At 36.6% G+C, this 25,588-nt stretch overlaps 1 protein-coding gene across 1 annotated transcript in view; it reads right to left on the bottom strand.

Annotated features, from left to right (window-relative positions):
- Nucleotides 1-210: 210 nt before the first annotated feature.
- Nucleotides 211-25,588, bottom strand: part of PLEKHA7 (pleckstrin homology domain containing A7) — a gene marked incomplete at its 5' end in the record, with an annotated part of 157,052 nt that continues 131,674 nt past the window's right edge. The window contains 14 exons of the mRNA XM_082059344.1: nucleotides 211-431; nucleotides 3,410-3,552; nucleotides 4,617-4,750; nucleotides 7,202-7,354; nucleotides 10,534-10,734; nucleotides 11,134-11,213; nucleotides 12,048-12,165; nucleotides 13,155-13,343; nucleotides 13,767-14,005; nucleotides 15,091-15,199; nucleotides 18,321-18,422; nucleotides 20,258-20,407; nucleotides 21,719-21,799; nucleotides 21,953-22,021. Coding sequence (XP_081915470.1) covers nucleotides 334-431; nucleotides 3,410-3,552; nucleotides 4,617-4,750; nucleotides 7,202-7,354; nucleotides 10,534-10,734; nucleotides 11,134-11,213; nucleotides 12,048-12,165; nucleotides 13,155-13,343; nucleotides 13,767-14,005; nucleotides 15,091-15,199; nucleotides 18,321-18,422; nucleotides 20,258-20,407; nucleotides 21,719-21,799; nucleotides 21,953-22,021 — 1,866 coding nt within the window. The 3' untranslated portion in view covers nucleotides 211-333. The remainder of the gene's footprint in view (nucleotides 432-3,409; nucleotides 3,553-4,616; nucleotides 4,751-7,201; nucleotides 7,355-10,533; nucleotides 10,735-11,133; nucleotides 11,214-12,047; nucleotides 12,166-13,154; nucleotides 13,344-13,766; nucleotides 14,006-15,090; nucleotides 15,200-18,320; nucleotides 18,423-20,257; nucleotides 20,408-21,718; nucleotides 21,800-21,952; nucleotides 22,022-25,588) is intronic.

Genomic DNA, 25,588 nt, shown 5'->3' with positions numbered 1-25,588 from the left:
GCAGCCACCGCAGTGCCAGCACTGGCCAAACCGCTGCTGAAAATCTGGCCCCATGCTAATGACAGCAGAGGTGACTCTTCCCTTCACCACAGTAAGATTACAGAAGCATCTTATCCGTAGAGCGCCAGCAGTTATCTGAAGACTTTTAGCCCACATGTTAGCTCATTAGAAGCAATATTTGCAAGAATAAAAGGTTTCTGAAAAAAACAGATGCATGCGTTCATCTGGATCTAGTTTAGGTTTAGTAAAAATGCTAAAATTCAGCAAGCCACAGCGAAGGTACAATGGCAAATCAGACATGCCGAGAGCAGTTAGTTCTTACTTTTAAGGTGTTTAAACAAATGTGTAGTGAAATCCATTGCTTAAGGGGGAGTGAGGTGGCTGTGGTACAGAAGGTGAGGGTGCTTTAGGTGGATAAGTCAACTGCTGAGCTAGAAGGGATCACATACAGGAATTAGGCTGCACAATCAAACACTCATTTTACAACAGAGCCACCTTCATTTTCTAACACATGAATAGGAAACCCAATTAGTAACGCAATGAGGTGTTACACTATTTTAGTTACGTGGAACACAATTTAAACAACTACATTTCTACCTGCTGGGTTTTTCTATTAGTTGCATAAATTACACTAATAAACATTCCTGTTTTGATGACAATATGGACAGTTGATCTCAAGATGAATTTTCGTTGGAACATTTTAAGGTACACACCACTGATACACCTTAATCCAGCCCTGCTTTTAAAACGGCAGTTCTGAAATAGAACCTATATTTACTAATATGATTTCAAGATATCACTGAGCTTTATACAGGTTTTCAACATTTCTTGTTATATGCCAATGAGCAGAAACAAAAATAATATATAGAAAAATCAACCCCCAAAATTACATATGCATGTAACAATTTGCTTAGTACGGTGCATGATTTAGTAAATACATTTTCAGACCTCACCTTGAAACTTCAGGATAAAGAATGCAACAATGAAAACTATTCTTGTTTATAAACCAGAGTAATGGTATTAGAAGACAATAATCATAAAACTAAAGAGATTAAAACTCAGTCTTAAATCCTGCTTTTACCTTTTGGAGGGCCAAAGGTAGAACTATTTCTAAACACGCAATTTAAGAAATGACTTCTTGATACTCCTACACTCGATTTTAATCTTTCAGATTCTTGGCATGATTCCAATTTCGAAGGCTGATATCTTACTAGGAATAGAGAAATTCTAAAATGCTATTTTACAAGGATTAGATAACTGCATAATTTATTTTAAAATACATTTATATTATCATAGCATCTTAACTGCTTCCCTCCCTCCCCCGCCCCAATGGGAAAACTTAAGCTTCAGTCTTTTTCATAAGCAAATTTTTTAAAAAATTCTAGTAATTTAGTTTTGAATTTGCAGATATGGTCTGCAACAAGGAACAAACGACAAATCATACTTTAAAAGTTAAACTAGAAAAATAAAAATGTTGAAGAATCTGTGAAATTATAATAAATGAGAATGCACAATCAGCTGTGCAAAGCATCAAATTATTTTCTTTTTAATCACTTTAGATCATCAGAAAATGGGCCATAACTAAGAAACCTGCATCTTTTCTATGGTTTGTATATTTTCTATCAAAACCAAATTAGGTTGGCTTTTTTTTCAGAATTCCTTGAAAGGTGTTTTGTTTTTAAAGGAGTACGTAATAATTGAAATCAAGGCAAGACACGTTACAAGAAGTATTTGAGATACAAACGTTGCAAAGGAAACTGCATGGACATAAAGGTTTGGACTTCCTTAAAGAATCAAGTCCTTGGCTACTATTTGAGGTTTTTTCAAGTGTCTGAGAGAAAAGAGTTAACTACCATACCCCACAAAGAAAATTAAATTAAAAAATCATCTTGCAACTGACTGCAAGTTTTTTAAGCAGCATTTAAACACTTCAGTGCCGATACACATTTTAATTCCCTCTTTGGGGAGAACTAAAGAATTAGGAAGCCACGTGAAGGCTGTGTAGCATGGCAGGCACTCTGCTCTCCTTGTACTGACAAGATGGAATCATTTCAAGTATGGGTTGCATTCACCTTGGTTAATCTTAGCTTCGGTGCCACCTTTTCCCAGAAGAATCCAGAACTCACGTGGCAAAACACTGTGTTGGTTCCTACCTCCTGAAACACCGAGTCCCTCTCCGTAACCAAAGCGTGTGAGTCCCTGTGACAAGGACCTGACTACCAGAAGTGGGACCAGACTGTCTGCAGAGAAGCCGTTTGGATGCACAGATGCCTGAAGGTCCAAAAGGTTATTCCTGAAATGCTTCCAAGATTTTCCAATTCTAGGTGCTTTTTTGTTTGTCAATCATTTTATTCCTTCGGTCAATCATTTTATCCCTTCCAGTCAGTTAAATTACCCACAGAACCACTCCAAAGTCTCAAGATTCAGATCTTGAAAATGTATTCCATCCCCTTAAAATCACATTCCCCTCAGGTTTAGCTGCCACTGCCTCTGTGAGTATCCAGCCACATTCAATCAACAGTCTGTTACTATAGATGCATGTTACGCATCTGGATATTGGAATAATCTGTCTTTAATGGGAAGGACTTAAGGGCTTCTGTGGCAAGTGCCATCAACTTCAGATGAGAAATGTGCATATTTTTTCTCCATCGTAGTTGAAGTTTTCATTATTTCCATTCTCCACTGGAACAGTGAACTGCGCCAGTTATAAATGGCCAGTCAATCCTCACTAGAATAGCTGCTACATGTATTACTGTGTGATACAAATCTCTTGACATTTCAACTATAAAGCAATCAAGAGTGAAATTATCACTTTTAGTAACATTTTGCAAAAGATCTATTAATTTCCAGGCATCAAGCAGAATTTGTGCACGGCTGTCTTGCTCTGACCTCTGATCTTGGTCACCAGATGGAAACATGCCAATACCCATTTCACAATGTCCTTTCAGCCTGTTGTCATACAGCTCAAGCTGCAAATCATCACACTCTCATCTCAATCACTGGATCAGGGAATCTTCTGCTTAAAAAAAATTAAAAATCCCTTTGTCTTGATTTTTTTTGAAGTCATAGATCAATCAACTTCTTAAAAATTAATATAGAAATACCTCATTTAATATAATGACACGTAACTAATTGAAAATGTTATTTTTTTACTACTACTAGTAAGAGTAAGTTTCCAAGCTCTGAACTTCCTGATCCTACTATTTTGTCCCCTTCACCTTGTCCATGGGAGGCCAAATACTCAACGCAAATCTTTAGTTTCTCTAAATTTGTTATCTATACACACTTTTTGCTATTTTGCATATGAATGACTAAAACCCTCTCTTATACCAGGAGTTCAGCACCAACCCCCCCCAATTTTAGAGGCTGGTAAGAACTAGCTGTTATTTTGTAAATAACTAAGTATTACCTGCTACCTCCTTGCTCCTCTGAGAGGCTTCAGAAGCCAAAGCGTATGATATGGTAATGATGCGCTCCTGCTCTTGCAGCTGTGAATCTAAATCAACCGAGTTGTGTTTGTCCTGGGCAACAGTAGGCTGGAGATTGTGCATACTAGTGGGAAAGCGCAAAACAACATTAACATTTGCAAACATAAAGAAGAATCCACCATGCAGATGAGAACAAGCCTGAATTCACACAACAGTTTTCAGATCTCGTCTATCAGCCTCTATATTTTATCAATGATCTTTTAAAGAGAGCTAGATATAGTATGTAAATGACTATAGCATACAAAGACAAATGATGCACACATTACACATTCAGTCACAACATCTGCATAGCTTTAAGTACATCTGAAAGTCCTTTGTTGTAAATATCCTGTTTACGTGAAGGCACTATCAAATACGGGAGCATGGGCACACTGGCAAGGCAGTTCAATGTAACCTGGTTTCAGCATTAGCAAGACAGCTGTTGTAAATATGTTGTAAATATGCAGCTGTTGTAAATATGTTTCCCAGGTGAGTCTGAAACAAGCGGTCTTCAGAGGGCCCACACAACCCATTAGTTACTGGGGGTCTCTGAAAGGTCAGTGAGTCTCCAAGAGGATGGAGAGAATTCACTTCTCACTGGGCTGGAAGACCTTCCATGCCCAGAGGAAAAGGCATATAACCTGCTCGTCCTCAGGCATGGCCTCTTTAATTGTCTTCCAAAGAGACAGAAGATACTTGAGGTACTCAAATGCTTGAAACCGAATGTTTCAGGTGACTCTACATTACCTGTAACTAGCCAAAAGTGTTCTCTCAGCATGCCAGCTCTCTGGAGACAACAGAAATTTGTTCTCACTCTGACTTTTCTTCTGGCTTTGGCCAGACCTTCCTCCTCACTCTTATCTACAAATTGCTTGGTAAGGACTCACTACTATTTTACGATGCTCTGAACAAGAAAATGGACATACACAAAATCAGTCATTATCTCTTCTCCCTGGTTTTAGAAAGGAGCTTTAAGTATACTACATAAATTCTGTGTGCATTTTCTAAAAGCCACAAAGTACACTTAGATAATTCAACAGGAATCAGACTGTTGTATGAGGTTAGTTCCCAGTGTTTAACACCAGCCCCTATACATGATTTGGAAAATACAAAACAAAACCAAGCCCACAAGAACCAACCAAACCTGACCTTGATTTAGTAAGAATATTCTTTATCTTCTCTGCTTTACGCTGCCTTGCTGCCAGTTCTTCTGTAGAAAGAGGCTCTTCTGGCTCCAGTTCAACATAGCGTTCTGGAATTGCAACCTTCTCAGGTTTTGACAACTGTGGAAAGCAAGCATCAAGTTTTTAATAACAACGACTTCAAAAAAAATGAGATACATTCTCCTCAATAGGAGAACACAGAGGAAAGAATAAAGCATGGGTTTTCATAGTCAATACATGTACCTGATGCTAAACACTCCCTCTGGATATGAGCTGATGCCCTTTTAACAGTGTCTTTCCCCTCTGATTCATTTTACTTTAGAAGAGAGATCGAACAAATATTAAAGCGGATTACAAAAGAAATCAGAATCAACAGGGAACCTTTCTTCAGCTCAGGCTTAGAGCCCAAAGTCAGACACTGCCCAAAGCTGTTACAGTAGAAAAAAGCAACCACTACAAGACTGACTGGAAAATGTGAGATTTTAATGCCATGATATTTATGTCATGCCAGCAAGAACTTCCAACAACTGAAAGGAAATACCACCTGAAGTTTTAACCTAGAGCACCATTCCTTTGAGAATGCATAATCTTCTGTGAGCAGCAGAGAAAAAAACAAACCAAACCAACAACAAACCCACAGAAAACAAAACCAAACAAAACCCCAGCAGTTTGTAATAAACTCAAGAAATTCTTAACTATAAAATCTGAAATCATAGGTGTTCAAAAGTTATCAAGGGAACTGACCCAAAATACCCTAACATTGTGCAATTGTAACAATATGTTGCATATACATAATTCTGTAGATTGAAAATTTTAATATGATTGCACAAAAGCAAGCAATATATTTTTGTTAGATCAGTTTCTCTGTGGGAAATTTTTTCTCCACAGAGGAGATCTACATCACCCAATAAAAATTCAGTTTATAAATGGACTTTAAAAACCAATGCTGCTTATACAGAACAGGCTGCTTTTGAAAAGCACAAACAAAGGATGTGTGAATAAATACAAATAAGTTAAGGGTAACTGTTTTTTCTTCTCCTCTTTATATTTTTGTTAAAACACTCAAGAGGCAATGAGTTTTCAAAACTCAGAGTTTTAAATAAAAATAATCCTAAATTTTTCACCAATGAACTTAGTCCACACTAATTCACAGGCAATCATAAGCCCAAAGCATACAATACGGTCACTGGCACTCAGAACCACATTCAAATCACAACCTCAAATTTTTATAGTTCTCAGTAAACCCAAGGCCAATGCTTCCTGAAAAACCTTCATTTTCCACTATACTACTTTACCTTCAAATCCAACTCCACTCTATAGCTCTGCAGCTATATACATATATATATATTTTTTTTTTTTAAATATATATCTCCATACTACAACTAATTTAGATCACCTCATCCTGTCACTTCCAGAGTAACAAACTCAGTTGTCGGGTGAACAGCAGATTTATTTGCCTTAAAGATACAAGTGAGTACATCATCTTATGAGGCACAGAAGTATCTCAGCTACAGAAGTGCTTGCCAGGTGAAAAAGATGGGTATCTGAAACAGAAAAGGCCAACCTGGGTAACCTGAGAAAGAAGCTTTACATTCAGAGCTTCAGACACTCTGAAGCAGGACAGAAATGCCTCTAAGCAAGAATGTTTCCTGCCCTAGGACTGGGGTACTGGTCTGGAGATATGAAGTGATTGGCGTAGCCCTGGAGGCCTTCTGGAAAAAAAAATTAATAGCAGAGTGCAACAAGGAAAGGCAATACAATGAAAATATTTTCTGTTTCTGAAGTTTACAAGAGCACTGCGTTTTCTGTAGAAAATATACAAAGATTAATTGAAAGATACATTCATTCACAAAGATCAACAGATTCAACGTCACATAAAACAATACCAGCTTTCAGAAGAGTAGAGGTGCTTACTAGTTTAATTATCACTAATAATTTTACTGATTTTCCATCCACCATGGCATTTTACACAATGCACAGTTCCACTTGCTACATTCTTTCCTTTCCACCAGATGGCTCAATCACATTTCAAACAAATTTACTCAGTTAGTAGAGCTGAAAAAAAGATTTAGGGCCCAAAACACCAACTGAGTAATTTGAAAAGCTGACAGGAAAGTGTTTTCTGCTCTGACCAGGATAAAGCAGTGCTCCCTCTTCTCTACTAGGGTTTGCCAGTCAAAATGAAGAGTAGGGTAGCTCTGGGGAACTAACTTCTGCTTCACTGCTGTTTCTTATTTTCAAATACACTTGATGTTGTCTTCTCATCTTTTTTTTTTTCCAATTTATATTACATTGCCTCACTTAATCACTTTTTCCTCTATAAAGTCTGAGATGTATATTTCAAACAGTAAAGCCAGCTCTTCCATTTCTTCTCTAAACACTAAACACTAAAACACAATACAAACATGAAACATAAAGAAATTCTAAGTTCCAGGCCATAAATTTACAGTATCCGAAAGAATCATTTTGGCTCAAACTTCCAGCTAACTTTTGAAAGAAAAGAATTCACTACCTAAAACTTAAAAAGGTTATTATTTTGAGGCACAGGAGACAAAAAATGATGAGTGTTACCTCTCTGCTGATATCAAAATCATAGTCTTGAGGCTCCAGGTCTGTCTCTGTCACTGCTACCGCCTGAACTTTTAACCATTCATTTTCATTCTTGTCTTCTCCACGAATTGCTCTCTCAAGTAACTGCAAATCAAATTCTTGCTCCCGTTTCCACTGGTAATAGATACAAAACAATTACCAGAATTCAACCATACAAATTAATAATGAATAATGTACATTACTACTGCTGCAAATGCTATCTTGCTGACAGAATCTACAGAGCAAACCCCTTTACTGACAAGAAAAAATAAAATGCAACTGTATTTCTTGGACATACGGTTGGGAGATTTGATCACTATCTGTGCTGTAGGGATTCTGGAGTATTATTTAATTTTGCAGGAAATGTTCAGGAGTATTACATTCTAACAAATCATCACAATTTCACATATCCTGATTAACATGGAACTAGCTACACACAAACATCTTTGGAAGCACAGATGCTAATACAGGTGAATCTATGTGCTGGCAGACTAGTCCCAGGCGATCTAATGGGGCAGGACTGTCTGATTTTGAATGACTACACAAAAAGGATATTTCTATTGCAGGTTGAGAATTGCAATTTGAATATTTTACGTATCTTTCTAGAGTAATGCCTAGTTATTAAAGATGATAATATTTTACGTACTAGCATTAACTTGTGTTGAATTAAAAATATAATAATTTAGTAACTTGTAAGCTCTTCTGACTCTAGCAAAAGCAGTATATAGCCACCTGCAAAGATAAAAAGCTTTTCACATTCTGTCTTTAAAAGGTAAATATTTAGCAACAGCAAATGCAGAACATATTTAAATTAAGCAGCATAATTTTAGAGTTCTCCAATCATTTCATAGTAGCTCCTTGGCAACTACATACAACACAGCTGCATAAAAACGTGTGCTTAAGAACACTAGCAACGCTTTTTTGTTCAAAAAATTAAGGTCAGTTGCAGCATAATTCCATCCAGCAAATCTCAGAAACTTGACTATACAGAGTTGAAACACAATATTAAAAGTAGTGGGAAAGAATCATTTCAGCTGTACAAGACCCTCAAGATCATCAAGTCCAACCATAAGCTGACTCTAGCACTAAACCATGTCTCTAAGAACCTCGTCTATATGCCTTTTAAACAGAAGGGAAAAAAAGAAAAACACCAACAAAAAAATTCTCCTCAAGCATTTGAGGGTATCAACAGGGGAACATGCCCAAAATATCTCTAGCATTTCTGTTACAGATACTTGGATTGTTTTGGTTGAAGTTTGAACTCCATATGAAGTCCTTAGACTTCATTATGCAACTTGCATTAATGAATCTAATTGAAACCTATTCATGCACAAGCTCTCAGTATTCACTCAGAAGACAGATATCTTCCACATATATTTTAAAAAGTTAAAAGGGAATTATATTTCAAAATTTAAGATGTTTCTTTACAGAATTCAAAAGAGAAAAAAATGTTTTCTCATACAAGTACTCCAAACTCATCCTTCTACTCATATTCAAACCAGGCCTGATTGACATAGTATATTTTAAATACATAGAATCATTTCCAAGTTATTATGTACTGGTAAGAAAAACATCAAACCATTCTTACGAAGCAGTATTTTTATTGGCTTTGATGTTGCAACTTTTACATGAAAAAGGCATCGTATATAACAAGTGAATTCATGTCCTGTGATCAGTACTTAAAATGTCATACTACATTTGAGAGCTGACCGACTAAAAATTAGAGTTACACAAACAATATATGTTTAAAGCAAATGTTACACACTGAGCAGCACTTCAATTATACATTTAACTGTTTGCCATTTTGGCTGCTAAATAATTGTAATGCTGTAATTAATTGTGCTATCAAACATGCCTTTTGTGTATTGAAGCCCTATAGGTACAAGAGATGACTTCTACAAAACATTCCTAGGGCTGAAAGATTCTATTTTAACTCTTTACAGCAAGAAGAAGACCAAGATGGCACCCAGATTTCTAGACAAAATGTCTGCCGCCAATGTTAATAAGAAGTGTTATGAAAATGTTTAAATTCAACTTGTGTATGCTATGTGAGTCAGGAAACATAAGCAGCTCAGATTTAGTTCTTCTAATTAAAATATGAAAATAACAGCGATGCTATAGTTCTACGCTTCCCAAATATTATGCACTATCTCGAATAGATTTGTGATTGCAAAACAGAAGACAAAATAGATGAATGTCTCCAAGTAGTGCACTCGTATTCACTGAGAAAGTAAATGCAAATAACTGGCTGTAAATTAGTGCTACTAAACAGTGGGAATGAAAGGCTGAATATTATAGGGTTTTTTTAATGCTAGCAATTGACACACATGTACTAAATGCAATTAAGCCTGGTAAAAATTGAGTAGTCCAGTTAGAAATTTTAAAATAACTACAAAATTCTGCAAATTAAAGACAAGCAAACAAAAAAAAGAGGCATTAGGGGTATGATGAGTGACGAATCTAAAAGCAAGAGATCTTGTGCAATGAATTAGGTAAAACAAAGTGATCGTTCTAAAGCTCTAGTGGACCAAATAAAAAAATAAATTAAAAGACCACAGCATAAGTGCAATTACAGTACAATCTTGGTTTAGCACCAAGTGAGCGACTGGGTAACTTCACCAATTAGAATTGCTTTGGTTAGTATCCAAAACGTATCATTACAAACTTATAATCTGTACAGCATTTAATCTCAGAACGCAACAAAAGTCCTTTTCTTCAGCAGCTTGAATTTGAGCCTTATTAGAATATTCTACATTTTGAGCTTTAAAGAAGAATTTGTAGCAATTAAAACATGCTAGCTCTTACATAAATATCTAATCAGCATGATTAGATTTTAAAACTGATTATCTATTTATCATCTCTTTAAAAAAACATCACCTTGGTCTGGTATTACCACGACTATATTGCAGTCTAATTTTTGAATTAAAAAGAAAAACACCCATGCTGAGTAAGAACATTCTAAAAGGCCCATTCCATTATGAAGCAGTTTTAAAACTGTACAAGCTCCTTACACTTTTTAAATACAACTCTAATACAAATGACCACCTCTCTGAAATCACTCCAATATACTCACATCTCCACTCAGCACACTAACCGCCGACCAACTTACCTGCCAAACCTGCTACATATACGTAACTACTAGTAAAAAAAGATCATCTGTTGCTCATACTCTCTGAACTCATTTTATACTGTATAACACTTATTTAATTAGACTAGAAGCATCACACACACTCAAGTGAAAGTGCTTGCTAGGAAAAAAAAAAAAAATCCAAAGGTATTTTTAGTATAGTCCTTTTAAGGCATATCTAACATACTGAGCCTATGTCTGCAGAAATGGGCCTGATGAAAGACCGAGATGAAACAGACTGCCTTTCTCCTTGGCTAAGAGTTCTCTGGCGTTCACGAACTAATGCTTTCTGATGTCGCTTCATTCTTTCTAGTTGTTCCTCCGCACTCATCTTGCCTCTTTGGTGGTCTCCAGAGTATAAACGTTCCAAGGCACTCTTTGGTCTCTCCTGTAGAAGTCACAAGGCACAGAAAACATACGTTGTAATTAATACTTTATAAGAAGTATACAAAAAATTAACTGTTTCGCCTACCTTATCACTAAATTAACATGACTTTGTTCTATTATTTTCCATGATTTTGCATACTTCAACTCTTTATTTTCTATTAGTACTGCTGATTTTTGGTACAAGACCTTGTTTTATAAATCAATTTCAAATGCAGTAAGTTGCCTGTCTGCTTCCTGATTCATTTAAGTGAGTGAAAAATCGCAGATTTTATTGGATCACAGGCGCTGGGTCCTCTGACATGCTACCACAATCCCACTTCCTGCTATGCAAAATATATTCTGGGCTTCAATATTTTGAACGGTTGAGACATTTGCCTTCTGATGTTCATTTAAAACTTACCTTGGACCTATCCCTTCGAAGTGTTGCATATGATGCAATGGTAGAAGATTGATGCAATCTGGAAGTTGATCCAGATAAACCTTTACAAGGAAGAAGAGAATGCTTTAAAACCAAATGACAGAATAAAATGAAGACAAGTGTCAGATATTTTCTTAAATTATGACGCTTTTCCTGTGATATTCTGGATGCTTTTTCAGCTCATGTTTCATATTTTGCAGTTCAGAAGATCAGGAGGGGCGTGAAATCTCATTTCAGCCAAAAGTAATGTGTTTCAGGTCACTATTGATCAAAATTCAGAAGTATCTACAATAATTTAGAAGGTTATATTAAATGAGCTATGGGGTGAACTCAGAAGTACAACAGTAGGTAGGCTGTACAAGTATAATCTATGAAGAAAAATCAAACCTTAACATTCCCAGTTAGAAAGGAAAGAAAAAAACAAGAGAAATGCTAAGAAATTAAATGCTCTTCCCCAAGTATCTTCTCTATCGTCATTTGTGAAACAGTTCCAGGACTGAAGTACAGCAGGGATGGAGTGTCAAGGGGCACTGTATTCTTATTATTTATTGCTTTTATTTCAATAGCAATATGTTTAAAAAGAATAGTTAAATTTGTAAAAGATCACACAGAAATCATGAGGAAAAATAACTCTAAATAATAGGAGACATTCTAACAGCTCATTTCATGTTTTGCTATGGGTTTTTTTTAAGCATTATATATTAGGTTGCTTTGCAAAAGGCTGGTTGTCTGAAACAGTACCATTAAAATGCACAAAATATCTAGACTTTCACAGCATTGTGTAGTTAATCTAAAAGAATTAAAATAATAATAATCTGATAATAAAGACCATGTCCAGAAAATCCTAGGAGAGAAAAGCTCCTGCGCAGACCATACTGATAAAAATCCTGGCTTACCACGGGTAGGTAATGTCTGGTATCCACTGTCAGAGCTTATTAAACCGTTGGAAGGTTGGCTGAGGTCACCGCCTATTGTTGCTAGTTCTGGTTCACTCATGTATGAACGCAGTTCCACCTATATGGAAAAACACTCATCAGCTCAAACAAAGTCACAGACAGCAAGTCGTCTTAAAATAAATCCTAAAACTTTGTTTCTGGATAACTAAATCTGTCCACACCATTATTATAAGTCATAAATCTCTCTCTGCCACTACCACCTCTCTGCCACGAGCTCTCTCTCTTTATTACAAGACCTAGAAGTTCAAGTGGGGCAGCTGACACACCTAAGGGACAGGATGCCATTCAGAGGGACCCGGACAAGCTCAGGAAGTGTGCCCATGTGAACCTCATGAGGTTCAACAAGGCCAAGTGCAAGGTCCTGCACCTGGGTCAGGGCAACCCTTGGTATGAAGACAGGTTGGCCAATGAAAGGATGCGGAGAAGGACTTGGGGGCACTGGTGGATGAAAGATTGGAGGGAGGTGATTCTGCCCAGCTGCTCTGCTCTGGTGACACCCCACCTGAGTCCTGCATTCAGCTCTGGAGCCCTCAGTACAGGAAAGACATGGACCTGTTGGAGAGGGTCCAGAAGAGGGACATGAAAATAATCAGAGGGATGGAACAGTTCTATGAGGCCAGGCTGAGAGAGTTGGCATTGTTCAGCCTGGAGAACAGAAGGCCCTTAGGAGACATTATTTTGGCCTTGCAGTACTTAAAAAGAGCCTATAAGAAAAATGGGGATGGATAGGCCAAGGGGTAATGCTTTTAAATTAAAGGAGGGGAGATTCAGGCTGGACATGAGGAAGAAATTTTTTACAATGAAGGTGGTGAAACACCGGCAGTTTGCCCAGAGCGGTGGTAGATTCCCCAGCCCTGGAGACATTCAAGGCCAGGCTGGTCAGGGCTCTGAACAACCTGCTCTAGTTGAAGATGTACCTGCTCATTGCAGGGGAAGGTCCCTTCCAACCCAAACTATTCTGTGATTCTAATCTATATTTTTACAGACAGTATCTTTTATTATAAATTCACATTTAAAGTGCAGGTGTATAGATGTATGAGTGCTCACCCTATAATCTCCATTTACATACTGTCCAAGTTCTCGATCTCTTTTTCTTTCATCTGACTGACGCTTCAGGCCACGCACTGATGTGTGTCTGATGACAGTGGCTTCTCTTGGGAGAGGTGGGACAGCTGGTGGCTGATCATCAGGACTGTACAAGTGAGGGAGAGGAGGTCTGGGCGGTGCTTCGTCTTCCTGGTAACAGGAAAGTACAGCTATTTGGAAAACAGCCTAAGAATAGTTTGACATAACGTAATGAACTTTCAGTCAGTTTATGTGAGTTATTTGTGACTTCTTCAGCATGCTCTCCTCTGTCCACACCAGGAGCTTGAGGCTTAAAAACCAAACGAGACCCAGGAAAGCAAGCAACTAATCAACCACAAAGCATCACCAAGGAAGGCTCTGCACTGGTATGTTCTGAAACAGCATAAGGCTACTGTACATAAAGCTCCAGGTTATGCATATATATTCCCCTGTAAGTGCTATTGCTCAGTTTCGATACAGTGTTTCCCTGTTGTGCCCCTACACTGTGTGCACTTTGTAACTGTGAAACTTTCACCATTTCTGCCAGAAGTAAAGGTAAACATCGTGAATGAATCTCTCAGAAGCAGTACTTACAACCTTTGGGTTTAGCTTAATTGGTGACTGAAGAGGTGGCTCAATTTTCTTCAGCTGCTGTGCTTGGTGCTGTGCTCTGGCCTGGAAATAAGGCTGTGGATACAGCCGAACCTCCAGCGAGGATTTAACCGGGCTGGGTGGAGGGCTTTGCGGAACTGAAAGCTTGCTCTCCGTAGTTGTGAGGGAAGCTGGTAAGGAAGGCACTGAGGACTGAGAAAATGAAGGCACTATTTTTCTCTCTAGGGGAGAAATATGCAAATGTGTTAGGTGTTGTTTCTTATCAATAATATTCATAAGAATAGCAATTCACATCTTTAGACTTCATAAAACAGCCCTAATACTCTGCACATTGCTTTGAACACAAACGGGTGGTTTTCTTGGGCATAAAAATGTTTGATTGTTACATTATAGCAGGGGTGGAAAACATTTTCTTGATGAGGATCAAGCAAGCCTTTTAGGCCAAAAATAAAAACACACATTTTAATACCATCCAGTAAAATTCCTCAGAGAGGCCAGTGGGAGGGAAGGAAGGAACAGCTCAAGGATCATATGAAATCAGTTCACAGGCTGTATCTGGCTCCGTGCCACAGATTCCTTAAGAGGCCTATAGATCTAGAAAAGGCTGAGTACTCACAGCCATACCTTAAATAAAATAAGATTTCACCACCTCAGAACTATTTTATCTCTGTATGTAAAAGGTAAGCAAAGATACTTTAAATATAAAGTGAATTTACAGGAGGCGTTAACAGTCTCTTGCTATCCCAATGCCTTAGGTCTTTTTCTTTGAAACATAATAAAGCAACTGAACTGCAGACCACACACACTTTCCCTTCCTCTTTTCCATAGCTCATGCGGTTGCTCTGCCCACCAAACACCTGCCTCAAAGGGAGCGGGGAAGGCAACTGCAGCAAGGGCAGCTGGGCGGCATCCCAGTTAAAAACAAACAACAAAGCAGAGAATACCATAGGAAGAGTTCCTGGACAGAATGCAGAATAGATGCTATGTTGGCATGAATCTGGCACATGACAGAAACCCTTTCTGCAACTCACAGAACTTAGCCCATTATTATTGTTCCCTTTTTTTATGGCTTGTTACATTTTGGTGCCATCAGTATGTGAAAACAAACAACAACAAAAAAACCTTTCTGCCATCTCAACCAAAGAAACATCAAGTTAATGTGCTCAATCAGAGATTTCTGATGCCACCCATAGCAGAATGAACTGGATTTTCTGCAGTAGAACAAACTTCTAGACTATTTGCATAGACGCAAGGATTCACCTGCATTTGTATATTTTTTTTCATGTATTAATTAGGTTCTCTTTACCTGGATTCTTGATAGAGTCTACTATGGTTTTGTAGTTGGCTTTATTTGCACTCAGTCCAGCTGTAACATCTTCAATTCTCCACAAGTCTTTTTGTATTTGTGTTTTCTCCTGATGTTTGCAGTAAAAGAAAAAGAAAAATCAATTACATCTAGTTTTTAATTTATTATGGGCTTATCCCTTTGATATCAAAACCTAATCAATGTTTCAGAACTTACATGAAAACTTCGGAGTCTACAAAGGAAGACTGGGGAGACACATCTACATTTTTCTTTACAATATTATTCAGGGGACAAAAAACAGTTTAATGTTCTTCATATAATGAGCTTGCAGAACCTTTTCAACTGAACTTTGTTCTTAAATCCTATACTTACACATTTAAGACTGCTAAGGCAGCCTTACGAAACTCATCTGAGTGTATTTAGGGGGGATGCCCAATATTGAAAAAAAGAAAAAAGAAATAGTAGTCTCCCTGAATACTGCTGTGAATTTCCTAATAGCTTTTAATGGATGAAATATAAACCCAAAGCTAACTCAGAAGGGCTGACAAATTTAATTCCTTCTTATATTTGGGTTGTCAGGCCTACAGGACATGATGTATTATAGGTTGAAACAATATATTGTTGCTGTTCCAGGACGCAGTCTCATCTTGTATTCTGTTTGCTTTAGCAAGGCACTCCAAGGAGGAGAGAGAGCGCGGCTTTGGCTACAGTCTGGACTCGGGCTTTGATAGTATCTTGCAGCCAGAGGCCTTGGCTACTGAAGCACCACCTCAGTCAGATGTTCACCGCAATTGTCATAAATAGCCATTCTCATCTGCTTAATCAAAGCCTGGTAATTCTGCCTTCAAAAATGGTTATTAAGAAAAAACTTAATATTGTTTTCCTCTTGGAAGAAGAAAGCAGAAGGCAGTGAAACATCTTAGTTAAGAATTGCTTACAAACCGCTCAAGAAGCCTAGATATCCATCACCTGCCATGAGCTGCAAGATAACCACTAATTAATCCTATAAGCTTGAAAGAGAAAAACTTCAGCAAAAGCTCTTCTACCTCACAGAGCTAAGGAAGGCATATAAATTGCTTTCCACTTTCTGTCTTAGATCAGAAAATATGTTCAGCCAGGTTATAGATCAGCAAACAGGGTGCCAAGAACACAAACATTGAAATGATGGAGAACGTTATTTGCCTGTAGTAAACTCACTCAATAGATGGGACATATCTTGAAAGACTGTCAGGATACAAACTATAAATTTGCATGTCTCATTTCATTTTTCTGAGATTCATCATACTACAAGGAACCAAATGATGGATTTACAATAATCAAGCCTCAGAACTGGCTAAAAGAAAAAAAAAAAAAAAAGCACCAAAAATCCTGCTTCTGAAACCACTCAGAAAATGTTCGATCCGTAATGTACAAAAGCTGTGAGATCTTTTAATATTATTTCTTCCCATTAGTTTAATATTACTGTGAAGAGAATACTTTAGATCCAAAATGGACTAGATCGAAAATATAAGCAGACGCATTTATTTTTAAATTATGAAAGCCAAGATTGCTGTTTATGAAAGGGTATAAATATACTTTATGGGCAAGCATGAAAAGGTAACTTGGAGAGATAAATCAATTTCCTAACTTCCTTCACACAGAAACATAAATTTGAATGATTTATAAAACCAGAGCAGAAACACTTACCAAGTAAAAAGTTATCACTGACAAAACATCACATCTCAGTTAATTTCAGCATGCCCAGATCCCCTCAACTCTTAAGCAAAAGACAATGAGGCTACACTCTTAAAAGCAAGATTTACTCTGACCAAGCTGCTTGAAACATTTGGGTTTTAACCTCTTAATTAATGCTACATAGAAACAACATCAGCTGTTTCCTACAGCAACTTGAGCCTGCAAATTTACTGAATTTTTAATAATATTCCATGAAGACTCCATTTTTTTAAATACCGCGTGTATTAATTTAGTGCTCTTGGAAAATACTAGATAAACAATCTCGAGCCTACATACTCCTGGGAAGAGATCAAAAAGATGAACTATTATGGTTACTTCAAGTGATACTTGTTTGAAGGAATATATAATAGTTTTAAGAACACACAGTACTTCCTGGAAAAAATCAGCTCCCCTTTATATCTCCAAAATAGGTATGCAGAACCATTTTTTAAAATCTCAGCCAAAGACAAATGTACGTATGGATACATATATACATTTATATATGTAAGTATACGCACACAAAACACATAACATGTATGTTTGTGCGTGCGCATGTGTTTTTTTTTTATAATTATGCATGTATGTGACATGAGATGACAATAAAACCGAGTTAACGTTTTATCTGTGCAAACCGCATTCGCTTCTATATGTATTGCTAAATCACATGCCACACATCCAGTATGCTCAATGCACAAATGGAAATTGTTTCCTGAAGTACTTTCACAAAGTATATTTTGTTTAAACCTGTAATTTCCCTTTGTTAACCAAAATAACTTCATATAGGGATGATTTTATTCTAAAACACCCCTGGGACTTTTTGAAGAAATGTATTCTACAGTTGAGCTCAACTACACATACACACACACAAATATCTGGACTGCATTCCTTGCTTTAAGAATAAAATCACCAGTCTTAAGCAGGTACGTAGAAATAATCAGGTATGCGACAACCAGTTCAGCAAACAGAATAACTTGGCTTGTAACAAAGCTTCTTTGTAAGATTCGAAACTGAATAACTGATTTAAAACCGAGATGCCTTTCAATTACTGATGGCTGTTAAACACTTATTCCATTTCACAAAACAATCTGCAGGGATAAATCTTCCATAAATAGAAGAACATGACAAAGAACAGGTAATGACAATAACGAGACAGTGACTGATGTTCTTGAAAATGGATAAAGAAGCCAACAATGTCAGATCAAATAAATGGGAGACTAAGAAGTCCTGCATAGTCTTATAAATTAAATACGTTATCAATGTCAAGATGTCAGCACGTAATAAAAACATAATAAAATAATGACAAATTTGCATAGACAACTTATGAGAAACTATTACATGCTACAGGATAGCTAGTTGCTGCACAGCCACGCTGTTACCATGTCTGAACTCTGCAAACTAAGCTACAAGACAGCTGGATAGAGTGCAAAAGTTGTGGAGAATTTCTACTTTGAGATGATAGCTTTCAGGTTTACATAAAACCATCTCATAAGTAAACCAGCGTCAGGAAATGGACTCACCTGAGATACCAATGAACTATTCATCTGTTCCTGTAAGGCTTTTTTCAGCTGGTTCACATCCTTTTCTAATTTCAGATATTCATTCCAAGCATTTTCCATTTCCTGTTAACAGAGGGAATACTCTAATAAAGTGTTACAATAAACTTTGAATCACTCTATCCATTCTCTAATTAAGCACAAAAGTGTTTTTAAGATGGTGGTATTCCACTATAAAAATAAGCAAAAAAATCCATTTTGGAGTCTACATTTTTGCTTAGAGTTGATGATAAACTTCAAAATGCTTTATAGCTTGCAATATCAAGTCAAGAATCCCTAATTAAAGAATTCTGGCCATCTTCCTCACACAAAACCATTTCTTAGGCATAAAACTGGCATTTCATAGAATCTGAATGATGACTAATATGCTATGAAGGAATCGAGTCTATTCCATTTCCTTTTACCTTACTCCTCCATTTAAAACAAGTTTATAATTAAAATCCAAATAGTCACCTAAACCAGAACTCATGTTTTGAAACACAAAGCACGATGTTCTTTAAAAGTTCTACTGATCGTGTTATAATGTCATTAGAAGTGAAAAAAATAAGCAGAGACCTGGAAAATAACACTGTCCCATCACCCTTTCTTTACTTAGATTATCTCCAGCATCCATGACACCACCGTCTGCCTTCTGACCAAGAAGTGAGAAAAATCAAATATCTGGAACATTTTTATGTAAAGAATGATGAAGCAGGCTTTTCCTCTGAAGTCTACAAAAGAGATCACTTGGGAGTTGAAGGGAAGAAATAACGAAGGTCTACAAAACCAAAAATGGCATGGAGAGCGGTAATGACTGACTGCTCCCAATCCTTTCTTATACAAGAGCAAGGGTCTACCACATGAAACATGTGCAAGTCAGGCTCAAAACAAATACAAGGAATAGTTGTCCACACAGTGGGGAAAGATCTATGTCATAACTTGCCAAATTATGTTTAGGATGCAAAAGGTTCACAAGATTTAATAGAAGACTGTACAGGTTCTTGGAAATGAGATCTACTGAGGATTACTAAATAGACAAATAGAAAATGTCAACCTCAGGAATTCCCTGAGCAGAAAATAATTAGAAGCTGGATTGGTTATGACAGGACACACTGCCCACCTCTGCTGTCTTCACTCTTCCCTAAGCATCTGCTTATGCCCACTGCTGAAGCCAGAACCCTGGGCCAGGAGCCTCAGACTGGACCAGTACAACCATTCCTACAATCGCCTGCTATTTATGCTATTTATGAATGTAATCTGTGAAAGTCATACATTTTCTACAGGCACAAAATACAGCATGTATGTATATTTAAATAATACTGGCATTTTAACAACCACATCCTACTACAGGAAAGGTGTTCGTGCAGTTCTAGGAACAAAATTATGAAGAGCTGCTCACATATTCATCAAAAGGCAGGAATAATATAGTAAGTACACAACACCCAGGTTCAATATACTCTTTCATGGTCGATTCCTAGAAATATTTTTATTATTAAGAATGCAACATTAAATTGCATTTTAATTTTATTAAGTCATAATATCAACAGTAAATATTTACCAAAATATCAACAGTGTTTCTCAATTCCTTTTCCCCTGGAAAAATATCATTAAATCACATTAATATTTTCAAAGAATTAGCTGAAAGATTTGCAATGTAAGCCCCACGTATAAATGAAAAAGGTATAAAAAAATTTTCTAAGCTTTTTTTCTGGAGTGGGGGGGCATGGAGGGGTGAAGGGATGGGAAGTGGGCAATGAAAAGGAAAGTTGGAGAGACTAAGTTTTGTTGTTCTGGTTTAGTATCCTGTACTTTAACCAAATCAGTTCAGAACAGGACTTAACTCCCCTATCCAACTAATTATACAGTTTTACTCTAACTGGAATTCTAATTACGGTTTTCTTGAAACAACCAAAACCACATACCGTTGAAACTTTGGATATTTCAGCCCGAATATGTATGAGATCCTCTTGCAAAAGTCTCTGCTGGTAAGAAATTTTTTCTGCATGTTGCGGTTGGTCTTTGTACTGTTCCATCTGCCTGTGTAAAACCTCCAAAACAGACTCCAGCTGATCCTAACAAAGAAGATGGTGGTAAGCTTGCAACATTTACATGGAATTTTATGGATCTACATGTGGGAAAACAGAAGTTGTTTTCCACCTCCCCACCTCGGCACTTCCTATAAGCCACTAGAGGTTCAAATCGGCCTCCTGTTGTGGAGACTAAGATGTAAACGAAAAAGTGCAAGAGCCTTAATTAACTATTATAATCAAAATTAACTGATATTTTCTATTAAATCTTTCCATTCAGTAGCCAGAACTGTGGAAAATGCAAATGAATGAGAGGGAAATTCTTCTATTTACAGTCTGTACAAAACTCTAAATTAGAGCTTCAGAAAAATTCCTACTAAGCCGTATAGAATTGTGACAGCCCTACCGCAGCACAGCATTAGCTGTTTATTCAAGGATAGGTTCTTATTCACTAATATAGTTGAATTAGCCATGCAAGGGGTTAAAATATTGCCCAAAACACTAAGTAGGCCTGATTCATTCAGTCAGGAATACACAACGCAATCATTTTTGCACAGTAGCTCTGAAGGATCCACCTGGACAGCACTTTCATTTTAGAACAGATGTTTTTCTGAACCACCTTGATTTATTGACAGCCGTGCCTTGTAGGCAGTGAAGCCGATAATAGGCAAGGAAAGACAAGGGAAGGGAAACCATTTTGTTATCGTTTACTATTTTAATTCTGAATTGAATGGGCACAGACAAAAGGAGGTAGGTTCCAACTACAAACTTATCACAGAAGATATTCCAGCATTTCAGTCAGAACCCTCAGAAATAAGTTCACAGTACTATATATAAACCAGCACGGGTTTCTGAAATTACTATAGAAATACTCCCTCCCTTCTCTTGCTCCTCCTTCTAAAAACAAACAAACACACACACACACAAACAAAAACCCACCACACCACACAGGTTACAGTGAGAGCTCAATATGCTAGCACACTGCTATATATGCAAACAAAGTTTGTGTAGGTGGGAAGAACCGCAAATGGAACATGACTCTGCCTGCCACCACATACATATTAAGACACAAAGTAAGACTACACAGAAAAGTGCACGTACCCCAATTTATAATAAATGCCAGAAAATTAAGTGCATGTGCTTTTCAAATATTCATTTTCAAAATAATGTTTTCTGAAAGTGGGTATGTAGTCCTAAGACAAAAAACCTTTTCTTTACCTAAGTTTACACACATGTCCAAAGAAAACTATGATACGAGCAGCATCCAGTAATTAGATTTTTTGTTTGTAGTTCCATATTTTATGATTACATTAAAGTTGTTATTTTATTTTATAAACTCCTCCTTAATTTGCTTACTTTATTTTCCTTAAGGGCTCTTATTTTGTCCTCCAAGTCCTGTAGAATTCTATCCTGCTCACAGAATATGCTTAGCTTGACCTGAAAATGAAATAATATAAAGATATAATGTTAAATTTTTAAAGCCAAGCAGAAAGAGCACAATACCACAAAGAGCATAATGCGAACATGTAACAGTACAATATAAATAGGCAAACCAAGGCATGAGGTTCTGAAGTGGTATTTGATACTCACATCAATATCACTTTCTGCAATCTTGACAGGTTTTGTACTTCGTTCTTTTAACGTGTCACGCCCTGTCACCTAAGAGGAATAGGTTTCAAAGATCTGAGAAATTTGTTGCAAACTAAAACCTAATTAAGCTTCAGCAATGAAAAGTTTTGTTAAACACTCATGGTTATTAACAAAGATGAATACAATTTTGGACCTAAGTCTTCAAATATGGCTTTAGTTTTTAAAAAATGTTAGCAAAAAGGACTACTAGTTATATTAGGCTATTTAATAACTTACAGTAGCTTGAAGTTCTGTACAAAACAGCATAATCGCACTTGTCTCTGGTCACAAAGGTTCTGTTCTTGCAAAACCTAATAGTTTTAACAGCTCAGTTTCAATAGCTTTCTTAAAGCCAAAGGATTTGAATGGTTTCTTTAAATGGGCAGTGGTAAGAATAACAGCATTAATTAATGACTGAAAATATTATGTTTTGGCAACTATTCTTTCTACAAAGGATAGTCTCTTCCATAGTATAGCGTGAATTTTATTAGACTGCTATAGAAGTGCTATAGTGGAATTAAATGTAATTAATCTATTTTGACATATTTGTAACATCCCAAATCTCTCATTCCATAAATCACTGGTTTCATATTCAATTTCTGGTGAGAAGATTTTCTTCTCACATAACAGTTTTTAAATCAGTACAGAAACTATATTTTATTGTACTTCCAACCCTCACAGCAATCTTAACATGAAGGCATATCTATCTCTGTTGAATCGTTTATTATTTCCACAGTCTACATGGGACCCTTTTTGTGAATAAATGAAGTTAGGAAAACGGCAATATAATTCAGCTCATTAATCACCTAGTTTTTAAATTCCTTAAAATCTAAAGACTTCATATTACTACATTAGAACACTTTTAAAAATTCCTTAAAGGAAATACTATCTTAATAAACAAACACCTGGTGTTTAGAAGTATAGTACCCATGTACAATATATTTTATTCATATACAGGCAAGAGTTTATGAAGAAAAATTCACCTAAATATTGCCTTTAATAGTGTAAGAACAGAAGTTTTAATGTAAGAGCAGAAGTTGTTGGCTTTTTTTTGGGGGGTAGAAGGGGTAGTTTGCTTTTTTACTGGCACTGACTGGCAATCTCCAGACTTGAAGCTACTTAGTTTACTTATTAACCTAATAGGCACCTACAGGATCACGCTAGCTTTCTGAAAGTAATTACATTTTACTGTAAGTGTAAATAAATTTGTGATACAACCTTAGTTTTTCATTTAACATACTACATGTAGATAGCTAACTTCATATCATATTTTCTAATAACAAAGCAGGATTAAGACAGAAGAGTACGGTCATCATTTATGTTTACTGTCTTCTCCAATGGCAGATTCCATTCAAAGACTTATCATGAGCTTTCATGTGGTAAAATGCTACTTCCCCACCATCAAAATCAAAAGCATTTACTGCTTCCCAAAACTTATATTTTTTTATATTTTCAACAGTAATGTATTTTATATTAAAAAATGCTTTATTTCAAAACTATTAATGGAACTGTTAAAATACTAAATCATATGTATAACTAATTAAATATAAGCATAAATACTAGCATGTTAAAGTAACAATTCTGCATATTTAATTACCTGCCTAAGAGAGTGCAAAAGCCTTTTTCAAAGCAATGGAACTAACATAACAGCCAGAGTCTACCGATTTGGGGAATAGTTTAAATCATGTAACCAGAACCGTAAAGAATTTGTTAACTATGAAGCAGTGAACATGAGAACACAATGAAGATTTAGCATGCTTTCACATTGTGAAAATTACACATAGGAGTCACTACTTGATACAATCATTTTCAAAACATGATAAAATGAAATCACACTGAGGTCAGCCATAATATTGCATACAAATAGAAAAAAAAAAAAAGGAAAGGAAAAACAAAATCTTACAGAAAGCTTTACTGTTTACTATAAGACACCTGTAGAAGCCAGAACATGTAAACATTGACTGCTGTTTTCAAAAGCAATGGGATGAGCACATTTCAGCTGCAAGCAGTCTTACATGTATACTGGATAGTAACCCTTGTGCTGAGTTCTTCAGCACTTTGTATATCATGTTGATCAGAGGTCCATTATTTTCTATCTGTTTCAAACAAAAGTTTAGCAATAGCTTGTTACAGATGTCAAAACTAAAAAACCCAAGCCTTACAACCCAAGACTCCGTAAGCAGCAGTCATCACATGCTCTTATGTCACACCAATCCTTGATGTTTATAGTCTATACAATCTGTCAGTACCGAAGCTACAACCAGACATCTGTTTTATTACATTGTGGGTAGACTGTTCATCCAACCGTAAGACTTTTTTACTTTTGCAAAACACACATACACATACAAACACACAACACAAAAGATTTGCTCAGACTTGCCCAACTGCAGTTTCAAGAGTGCTGGGAATTACAGTAAGATATTTTCTGTTATCTAATACGTAGTAATGCTTGCACCAAAGCTCTGTATTGATAATTTCAGCAACCTAGTTAAAACCTCAGTGAAAAAAGTTATAATCTAAAGGCAATAGTGCTGAAGGAAACACAATACATGATATTCGGCAAGTTCAAAATTATCAATAATTGTTCCTCATACTTTTTATTTTTTTAAATAGACTACTATAAAAGGATAAGAGCAAGAGGGGACAAAACAGGAGTACTGACAAATTACTAAACACTGTGTAACCAGTGACTGATCAGTTTCAATACTATGGCACACATTAGGCAGTTAATTGCTTGATCCCTATTCCATGTTGAAAAGTGATATTTCAAAACCTCTAGGAAGAGATATCTTCAGATATAATGGATTTAGTGAAAAAAGCTTAACTCCAGTTCTAAAATCTTCAGTCCTATTTGAAATCGGTTAATCTGAGCTGCCCTAACTCAAAGTCCAATGAAGTCAAAAGAGAGACTTGAATTAAAAGGCTTTCTGTCTAAGCCTCCAGTGTATTAAATGCAAGCTACTACATATATGAACAGTGAATTGCTCATATTCCACCATTACCAAATTAATATGTAATTTGCTTAGTTTCTTTCAGCACTCTACTCATACTGCAAAACAAGGCATCTCCTCAAGAATTTATATTTAGTGGCAAATACAAACTTAACCAATACAAAGACACCTCCTCAAGTTTCACATGGTCTCCTCCAATCTCTCGGCTACCTGACCTGAATTTTTACATTTCCAGACCGCTACTGAAAGAAAGTTATTAAGAAATGCTGATTTTGAAAAATCAGACCTTTCTTATAGAAACACACTTGACATTTTGACTGCCAAGATTTTTAAAAGGGAACAAACGCTAACATTAAGTTTCTTTTCACCGCAAGATCAGGAGCCCCCATGCATTTCTCTTTCTGGCTGCTTTCCCCAGGTGCTACCCAGGCTGCAGGAGGCACAAGAGCAGCTCCTGGGACAATAAACAGCCTTCATGTCCTGCACCACAACAAATCAATCCGGATGGAATCCATTAAAAAGTTGCAACCCACCCTAATGATTTTGCTAAGCACATCTCATTTTCAGAGGCTTAAACTGTGGCCGCTTTTAACTGTAAGAATGGCTTTGTTTTAGAATGGACAAAACGGTGTTTTTGTTACTAATT

This window comes from Streptopelia decaocto (assembly GCF_964273445.1).
Source record: "Streptopelia decaocto genome assembly, chromosome: 7".
In the NCBI taxonomy this organism is placed as follows: domain Eukaryota; kingdom Metazoa; phylum Chordata; class Aves; order Columbiformes; family Columbidae; genus Streptopelia; species Streptopelia decaocto.
Note: the sequence above shows the minus strand (reverse complement) of the source record. Positions and strands in the feature narration are given on the sequence as shown.